Source organism: Eubalaena glacialis, chromosome 17 (genome assembly GCF_028564815.1).
Source record: "Eubalaena glacialis isolate mEubGla1 chromosome 17, mEubGla1.1.hap2.+ XY, whole genome shotgun sequence".
Taxonomy (NCBI): domain Eukaryota; kingdom Metazoa; phylum Chordata; class Mammalia; order Artiodactyla; family Balaenidae; genus Eubalaena; species Eubalaena glacialis.
This window is the reverse complement of record NC_083732.1, coordinates 73,642,071-73,652,454: the sequence shown is the minus strand read 5'-3', so window position 1 is coordinate 73,652,454 and position 10,384 is coordinate 73,642,071. Positions and strand designations below refer to the sequence as shown.

Here is a 10,384-nt window from a genome sequence, read left to right as displayed (position 1 = left end):
CTGTCCAGAATCCAGAAGAAAGTATAATACCTTCCTTCCAAATCTGTCCTAAAGTAATGCTGTTCTTTTCCTTTTCAACGTCACCATAAATGTATGTTGTGCTTTTTCCTAAACCTTATCCATGAAACACATTCCGTACTTAGTGCTCTAGAAAATATTTTCCTAAGTCAATTTGAGGTCACCATTGATTACTATGGGGTAAAGGAGCCATTATTTCATCCTGCCCATGGACAAAACCATGACTTAAGGCTTTTAAATTGGAAAGGTAGTGGCAAGGGTTGGGGTAGGGCAGGACTATTCCTCTCCCATCTCCTCCAAGAAGAGCTGATCTGTCCTTAGACATAGGGAGTGGCTCTTGGGCCCTCTGGGTTTATCCCCTTAGCAGCCGGCACAGTGCCTGCACAGAGCATACATTCTTGTACATTTACAGATGAGGAAGAAGAGAGGAGTAGTAGAAAGGGAAGGTCTGGGTCCTCCATGACCCTCTACGACGAGCCCACAACGATCCTTCGGCTGATGGCTCCCGGCAAGGTATAGATGAAGAGGACCAGGAAGATGATGAGGATGATCAGAATGAAACCGATGATGATGTACTTCTTGTAATTCCTCCAGATGAGGTGGTACAGGCACTTGAAGGGGGTCACAAACCAGGAGAAGGAGGTGTCTGGGCGGCTGAGAAGGAAGCAAGAGGAGATCAGGGAAGGGGCCATGTTGTCAACACATAGGAGTCTCAAGACCTCAGGAAGGATCTCTGACTCCCAATTTCCAGGGGCCCACAAAGAGAGGCCCGAGAATGGGAGAAGACCATGTTGCCTTGAAGCAGAAGCAAGCTAACATTTTGGGTGATAATGATTCCTCATCATTTTAAAAGTTGGTCTGGAGGAGGGCAAGAGTTTGGTTAGGACCCAGCCAGAGAACTGAGGGCCCTCTGTCTGTCCCACCCTGACCAGTTCAAGCCCTACCTCTTCCATGAAGCCCTTCCTGACTACCCCAGGCCACAATAATTCCCCTCATTCTGAATTCCTGCCTCACTCATGGCTTGACTTACCCACTTTTTGAACCTAACCTATGTCTTCCACACTCTGATGACTGTTTTATGAACCTGTGTGTTCTCCCTAAACAGACTGAAAGCTTCTGGAAGGCAGAGTTTATATCTTATATTTCTTTGGTGTTCTTCAAAGTTTTTTTTTTTTTAGTAGGTACACATTGTAGGAGTTTAATAAATAATTTTGAATTAATGAAGCACCAGTTATGTTCCTAACACTATGATAGATGAAAGGTATGTACAGAGAAGGGACCACCTACTAATCATGAGACACTTGGAGTCCAGGGAGGGGTAGGACAAATACAATTTGAAAGAGTATTTTGTGTACACATTTCATATCTATATATGTTTACTTTTTAATTGATATATAGCCATGGTTTCAATTGAATAGGGTAACACTTGCTGCTAGTAATTCTACTTCTGGAAATTTAAGGTGATAATTTATAAAGGGGAAACATTTTTATCATATTATAATAATGGAAAAAAGGTAGAAGTAAATTAAACATCCAGTTATGGGGTGGCAACCAACTCAGTTATGGGTATCAAGTCTGTGGACTATTCCACAGCCATTTAAAAATCCTAATTATGACAACTATGGCAACAAAGCAAAAATTTTCAGCAAAGGATAAGTGAAATATGAAGATAATTTTGTATGCATAATTAGAGAAATAGTAGAAAAAAATTCTTATATGTGAATATGCGAAAAATTCTTATATGTGAATATGTGAAACATATTCCCATGAAAAAAATAGTAGAAAAAAATATATGAAATTATTCTGGAAGTGCTTATGTGGTAGTTCTATGGAAAAGTGTCCTGTCCATTTGCCAAACATTCTGTAATGTTTTTGGAATACTTTTCAATTATAGAAACAAAAAGCTACACTGATTGGATGGTACCTATTAACTCCTCACTTCTCCCAGCGGGATGCTCTGGAGAAATGTTTTCATCCTCTGATATGGGGACCTCAGAGGGTCTTTCCCATTTCTGATGTCCCCACCCCGTGACTTCACTCACTTGGGCTTGGCCAGAGGCTCTGGCTCCTTTCGGGCTTTTCCAACAGGATTTTTCTCAGCTTCTTCTGCCGTAACGAGGTGGAACTCAGCTTCAACCTTGCCCTGCACAAAGACAAACTCTCAGTTTCTAGTCACAAAGAACTGCTGGGGGCAACGCCAACCTTCTAGAAGAAGTGTTATCATGTGGGAGAATGTCAGGAAGGATTTTGACTATCCTGTTGCTTTATTTTGAGGAAATATTATCTTTTCGGTCCTGGGAGAAGCCATTTTTATGACGGACAATAAAAGCCCTGGAACGACGTTACTCTTGAGTTTTGTGAGAAGAGGGGGTCCCACATGTATACATAGACACACATATGCTCAGTCACATGGACTATTTCACTTGTAATCATTTAATATCTGCAGAAGTAATATGACTTATAGAAAATAAGAATTAAGAAGGGGACTAATTACTTGAGTGGCAGAACTCTTTTGAATCTGCTACCGTCTTTCTTCTCTGTCAATGACTCTCAAGAGGAGATGGGTGGGTATGGACCTACATTTGCCAAAAGGCTTTTCTGTCATCCTTCCTTGTTTTTGTTGTCCCCTCTAAGTGTTTTAGAATTATCCTTTTATTCTAGCACTCTCTCTCCCCTTCTCTTCCCTCAGTAAGAAACAGCCTCTTTGGTTTGAAAATTATGAGTCATATGCTTCTTCAGAGCATTGTCCCAAAGATAGTGGCAGAGATGTAAGTCTTGGGTTATCAAAGGATGAGACAGGATGTCTGCAAAAGGTAGGAGTCATTCTTTCTTGTTCATTCATTATTTTTGGGGAACCCCTGTATGCCAGGCACTGTTCTAGGCCCTGGGGCTTAGTGATTAAGAAAAATAGGACCCTTGATCTCCTGGAGCTCCCGTTCTTGGTGGAGGGGACCCTCTCTCCTGCCTCCTTTGGTTTTGTGGATCAAGATTCAAGGTGATAGGAGGGACACAGACGTGGCTGGAGACTGCAGCACCACCGAAGTATTTTAGCCCCTATGATTGCTGTTAAAGCTTGTCTTTCTGAATCCCATGTGGATGGGGCATTACCTGACTTCAGAGGCATGGTTGATTTCCTACCCCAGTAAAAAGGTCTAAGATTCTGATGAACCAATGGTCTTGTGTTAATTTACCTATACTCTCTGAAAAAGCCAGGGCTTCTTAACAAGCAAGTTTAGTTGCTGGCAGCCATGAAAATGTAATCATGGGAGAAATTAGAGAAAAGTAGAGTATTTGGGGTGAGTTGGAAGCTGGAGAAGAGAGGCAGAGTCATGGCTGTCTGAATTAGTAAAGAAGCACAGTGGACTTTTATTACAAGTGAAGTCATGAGTTCAAATCTAGGTGGTCTCATCCATTCTTTAGACTAGTACCATGACCCAACTCAGAAGGCATTAAATTCCTATGATCCAGAAATATTCCTTTAAAATATGTATATATGTACTCTCTCGTTCCTTTTGAGAAATTTCGGCTCCATCGGCAATGACTTGCACATAAGGCACTCAGGAAGTATTTGAAAACCAGGAAAGAAAGAATATAAAGCTTCTATCCATTCTATCACATCTATCAACAGTAGAGCAATAGTAATGTAACTCTAACTGTAATTGCAATGCTTTATTGAATGCCTGTTTTGTCCCAGGTTTGTTCTTTTTATCTATCATCTATCTATCTATCTATCTATCTATCTATCTATCTATCTATCATCTATCATCTATCTATTACAGTGACTAGCAAAGTAGGTCTCCTTTATATTGATAGAGAAATGAAGCCATAAAAGTCAAATAACTTTCCCAAGGTCACACAGGCAATAAGTTAACCAACTGGAATTTGAACCAAGGTCTGTAAGATTCCAAAGCTCATGCTCTTTCCATTATAGCAGGCTGCCTCCCAACTGCCAGATAATTGGACTAGAAGTTGTATGAGACCTTCCCAGCTCTAACATGAGATGATTCTATGACTGTCTTCATCATTGCCACCTGAAAGCATTTGTCTTCTTGGGTCTTAGTTTCCTCATCTATCAAATGGCCGGAGGCTCTTTAAAGCAACTTGGCTCTAACTTCTAGGTTTCATAAAGGCAGAGTTAGAGCCCACGGTGCCCCTGCAAGATTTCACGGCTGGAAGAAACCCAAGAATCCAGCCCAAAACTCATGGCAGAGGGGCTTCCGATCTGCCAAAAGGGCTTATTTCCAGATGTTTCTCAGAGATGATCTGAGCTCCACTGAGCAATATATTTATACGCTGGGAGCCTCATCCAACTCCTCTATACTTGATAGAGTTTAAGAGTCACTAACCAATTGCTGGGCTCCAAAATGTTTGGAAGAGAGGACAAAAATCAACAGAGAACAAGCTAGGACGAGAGTGAAAGGATCATAGGTGTCTTCATTGCCTAACAATAAGCTCAGCCATAGTGCTGTATAATTTGCATGGTGGTATGTGAAGACATTATTCCATTTAAACCATTTGACAGCCTGGCAAAACAAATGACGTTTTTATTCCCATTTTACAGCCCAGGAAATGAAGGCTAGATGATGTTTGCTAACTTGTGTTATAAAACTAAGATTTGTACCCAGGTCCTCTGATACCAAGTCCCATCCCCTTCTATTTTATGTGTCCAAGTGGCCCCTTTTTGTGGAAAAAAAAGAAGCAGCCTATTTATTTGACAATGAATCAATATACCTTTTCTGAAATGTTCAAGAGGAACCTCACAGTCATTGCCATGGCTCCAGCATTAGAATGTATTTTTGATGTTTCAAATAAAATGTTGAAAAACACACTTGCTATATAGAAACATTGTTGCACAAAAGAAGCCAAACACAAAAGAATACATGATGTGTGATTTCATTTAGCTAAAGAAGGAAATAGACATGATCAAATGATGAGGTTAGAGGTCAGGAGAGTGGTCAGGACAAGGGCAGGAGGGGTCTGGGTCACTGGAGAGGTTCTGCTTCTTCGTCTGTAATGTATATTACTCGTTTCTGTATGTAAGTATATTATATTTTAATAAATTGGTTTTAAAAAGAAAAAAAAGAACATGTTTTTGACTTCCATCTAAGGACTTGCCTTGGGTAGCTTAAGGAATAGTATAGCATAGCGTAGCATAGGAATTGAGTGGGTACGATTTGTTGCAGACAAATTTGCATCTGAAATCAGGCTCTACCACTTACTAGCTGTGTGACCTTGGGTGAGTTACATGCCCTCTTTGAGTCTCACTGATCTGGGATGTTAATAGCATGTACCCCATCAGATTGCTTTGAAAAATAAATGATACAACACTTATAAAGTGCTCAACCCACTGCCCGGTGAATAGTAGACACTTAAAAAATCAGAGTTGTTACCTTCAACACTATTTTATGGACAGAAACACATAATTTAATGAGAAATATATTCTGCTCATGCAGCAAACTCCCAGAGAAGTCCCAAGGACCCATATTCCCACAGGAAAAAAAAATGCAAAGAAAAAAAGGAGGCAGAGAATATGAAATGAATTCTGCCCCAGGCATAGAAGTTGCCAGTTAATATCAGGAAGAGCCTTGTCCCCGCTTCACTGCCCTGCCTGCGTGGTCACAAAGCATTTATCTGGTGTCCCAGAGGCAGCAGGGGAAGGTGTTTACTGACATGGTCTGATAAACGCTGCTCCTCATTCCATATCTCTCCACACAGAGGGTTCCATGTCCTATTTCAATCATCAGTATTCAACCAAGTACCAGGTAGAGGTCTTAAGCTAATAATATCCTCCAAATGTAATTTTAAATCAGAGCTAGAAAAAATGGACAGTGTGAGAGACTATCTATTAACCTAATGACATCTATGGATGGAAGAACATGATAAGGAAAGGTCCTAAAAAGACTAGATTTGTTGTATCGCATCCATTGTTTATGGGCTTCAAACTTCACTGGGCCTGGAGGGTGGATGCTGGGGGAGGCTGAGAAGTGATTGTGTTCAGGTTGGACATGCCTTCTTCAGCAATAATTATTGCTTATTAAACACAACTGTCACTCATATGAGATGAGGCATTCTCATACATTAATGGTGGGAATGTGTACTGGTAAATCCTTTAGGAAGAGGAATATACACATACACATACATACATACATACATATACATATATATATATATATATATATATATATATATACACACACACATATACGTATCTGCACACATATATATGTATGTGTGAGTGTATGTGCATTACGGTATATAGTCATACTCTGGACCTGTGAATTCCATTTCTGGGTAGCTAATTAAGGAAATAATTCAAAACTCAGATAAACCCTTAATGCACAAAGCATAGTCATTATTCTTTTGGATGTTCAAATCGTCCTGTTTTTCACAATGAGATGTTGTGTAGGAGGATATCCATATTCTCAGGAGATGCATAGGAAGTCTTTAGGGGTAAAGTGTCAGAATGTCTACAGCTTACTCTTAAATGGTTCAGCCAGTGTGTGTGTGTGTGTGTGTGTGTGTGTGTATACTATATCCATATATTCACATATACAGACAAAATAAATATATCAAAATGTCTACAAATACTAAATCTAGACGGTGGGTATATGGCTGATCATTGTCCTATTCTTTCAACTTTTCTGCATGCTTACATTTTTTTAATGCATGTATGTTGAGGAAAAAACACATGATTAAACTGTAGCATTTCTATTTTGAGAATACAAAGAATTAATAATATTCACAATAAAATGTAGGGGAATGCTCATTGTAACACTGAGTAAAGCAAAATGAACAAGGCATTATTTTTAACATAGAATGATCACTATTATATAAAATTAACCAAAATCTATGCATATTGGGAATAACCAAAATGTTAGCAATAGTTTTCTTTGGGTGATGTGCATATGGGCGCTATTTCTTCCTTTCCACATTTTTGTGTCTTTCAAATTTCCTATAAATGCATATAATATAGTTTGTCTTAAAAATGATCTTCACATGAAAATACCTCCCCTCCTCCGCTCCTGGAGAATCTGAATTTGCCACATACTATTTAGATGATTTGTCTTGTCTACCAGCTGCCTCAGCTAAGCTGTGAACTTCTGGATGGCAGAAACGTGTCTTATTGATCATTGAACCTTTAGCTCCTAGTGTACATGGCCATAGTAAATGCTGACAATTGTTTTTCACACTAAACTGGAGGTAGTTTTAGTTGTTATGCTCTTGGGACTTACCTGGGCTGCCTAACTGTAGACTTGCGAGATTAACCTGTAAAAGAAACTTCCTGATCTCCATCTTCTAAAGGAGTGATTTCTTTGAAAGTTGCTTTTAGTAGGATAATGCCTATAAAATGCATAATGCAATGTGTTTCATGAAGAACATATTCAATACATATTCCCTTTCCTTCTCCAAAGGGTACCCATTCTTTTGCAATTCCACTTGGAGCTGTTTTTCACTTACTATCCATATTCCACACGAGGAGCTGTGTGATCCAAATGTCTAAATTACACTGCTTGGGTGTACAGATAAGCAGCTTTAAAAATAAGCCTGGCAGGTGGGTGCCCATAAACAAATCCCTCCTGGCTGCTGGTAATTGGAATAAGAGGACAGTGATGTCTGACTGCTGGCTTCAAGGCACGGGAGGGGAGTTCATGCAGAGTGGGAATTAGAGAATGTCTTTGCTGGAAACACACCTTGGAGGCACCCAGTCCAAACTACTCATTTTATAGACATGGAAACTGTAACAATTAATAAACAGAAACCTCAATTAAAATAGAGAGACCAGAAAGGGGAGCTCTCAGGCCCTATGCTGATAGCAGAGCCTAATAGGAAGAAGAAAGACTTTCTCTTCTCACCTGGCAAGAGCTCAGCCAATGAGAGACAGTCATGGCTCAGTCAATGAAAAGCCATGGGCTCTGTTAACTATAGCACTCCCAACTTCCTTTTCCCCTCTATAAAAGAGTTCTTTCCATTTTTGCTGGGGATTTGCACATGGCTAGCCACGGTTGCAGACCTCAAATTGCAATTCTTTGTTAACCCCAAATAACCCAGTTTCTGCGGGAGAAATAACTAGCAGTCTATTGTTGGAGCATCTATCAGCACTTTATTCTTTTTTATGGCTGAATTCTATTCCACTGTATGGATATACCTGATGACATATTTAAAGCCATTTAAAAATCAAAATGGAGTAACTACGGTTCAGGCATCCAAAATGGAGCCAGGTGGGACCTCCCTGGTGGTCCAATGGTTAAGACTCGGTGTTTCCAATGCAGGGGACCCGGGTTTGATCCCTGGTCGGAGAACAAAGATCCCACGTGTTGCACAGTGCAGCTAAATAAATAAATAACAAAATGGAGCCAGGTGACCATTGTGGATGCAGTTGCAGACATGTTCCTAAATCACTGAGAACTTGAATTTTCTGAACTGTATCACATCCTAGGACACTACTGGCCGTCTTCAAAACAGTATCTGCTAGCAGCTGCTCCCTGAAACCTTGTAGTTTCAAAGTTTCCCCAACCCTTTTGCAACAATGTAATCATTTTGAACCCCAACCAATTCTTGTTTAATAAGCACCCTTACTTCTTGCCAGCTCCAATCCTAGTTCTTGACAAACAACTTGTGTAACCTTGCCGTGTTTTGCTTTATAAGCATCCCCCATTTTGTAGTCCAACAGAACACAATTCAAATGCTTCTTGAATCTGTGTCTCCCAGGCTATGGTCCTAACAAACCCCAAATAAGCACCTCTTTACTTCAATAAGGTCTCTGTTTCTAAAATTTTGGTTAACATACCACATTTTGTTTACCCATTCATCAGTTGATGGACATTTGGATGGTTCCACTTTGGGGCTATTATGAATAATGTTGCTATGAACTTTCACAACACTGCTTTTTAAAAAGGTCGCCCGGAGAGGTACAAATTATTATGTATAAAATAAGCTACAAGGATATATTGTACAACATGGGGAATATAGCCAATATTTTATAATAACTGTAAATGGAATATAACCTTTAAAAACTGTGACTCACTCTATTGTGCACTTGTAACTTATATAATATTGTATAGCAACTGTACTTCAGTTAGAAATTAATTAATTTAAATAAATTAATTAATTAATTAATTAATTAATTAATTAAAGGTCACCAGTGACCTCCATGCTGTTAAACCCAATCGACACTTCTCTGCTTCTTATGCAACCACCCAGGAGCATTTGACACAAAGACCCAACTGTCCGCAAAAGACTCTCCTCTCTGGGTTTATGTCTCAGCACATTTTCATCATGTTCTTCCTACATCTCTGCCTACTTCTCTTTCTCCGCTTCTGACCCTCTCCCACCCATTGTCCCCATTGCAGTGAGGGACTGTTTCCTGTGTGAATCAGATCCCCTCACCTCCCTGCTGGAAACCATTCACTGGCTTCCTGTTGATCTGAGACCGAAATCCATAAACTCTTCAACATGGCGTCTCAGGGCTGCATGATCCAGCTCTGGTTTCCTCTCCACTTCATTGGCATCACCCTCTCTTCACCCTGCTCCAGTTGTGCGAGGTTTTGCTTGTTTGTATTTTAGTTCCTCCTATGCACTGAACTCACTCTTTTTTTTTTTTTCTCTTTTTTAAATTTTTATTTAAAAATTTTTATTGCGGTGACATTGATCTATAACATTATATGTTTAATGTATACCACATTATATTTCTACTTCTGAATACATGCCAGCATGCTCACCGCCAAAAATTTACTTCCCATTTACCACCCTACAGTTGACCCCCTTTACCCGGTTTGCACTCCCCCCCGCCACTTCTCCTCTTGTAACTACTACTCTGTTCCGTATATACATGTTTGTTTTTGTTTTGTTTGGTTTATTCATTTATTTTGTTTTGTTTGTTTTTTACTGAACTCATTCTGACCTCAGGGCCTTTGCCTGTGGTGTTTGCTTGGTGACAAACGCACTTCCATTTTTTTCCCTATGACTCACTACTTTTCATTCTTTAGGTCTCAACTATAAAGGTTCACAGTCACAGAAAGGCCTCTAATCACTGTATGGGGTGGGAATATCTGCCTTGGATGTGCCTTAACTCAGCACTTCCCAGCCCTTGTTTTAAGAATTTGCTAGGCAGAGCAATTCTCAGAGCTTCCTGAGGGTCTGTCTCTCACATTATAATCCTCAGTTTGGCTCAAATAAAATTCACTTTTTTCTCTTAAAAAAAAAAAAAAAGAATTTGCTTTCTTGGTGTGCCTGTGGGTGACTCGCTGTGCGTTTGTGTGTTCATCCATTTACCCTTGTGTGTCTGTCTTTGACATTGGACTATATTATTCTCAGGGCCTATCCTTTAATAGATGCTCAATAAATATTTGTTGAATGAAATGAAGAA

At 39.7% G+C, this 10,384-nt stretch overlaps 1 protein-coding gene across 1 annotated transcript in view; it reads right to left on the bottom strand.

Moving 5' to 3' along the window:
* Window positions 1-485: 485 nt before the first annotated feature.
* FER1L6 (fer-1 like family member 6) overlaps window positions 486-10,384 on the bottom strand; it is a 116,183-nt gene continuing 106,284 nt past the window's right edge. The window contains exons 39-40 of the mRNA XM_061171617.1: window positions 2,061-2,161; window positions 486-672 (exon numbers count right to left, since the gene is read on the bottom strand). Coding sequence (XP_061027600.1) covers window positions 486-672; window positions 2,061-2,161 — 288 coding nt within the window. The remainder of the gene's footprint in view (window positions 673-2,060; window positions 2,162-10,384) is intronic.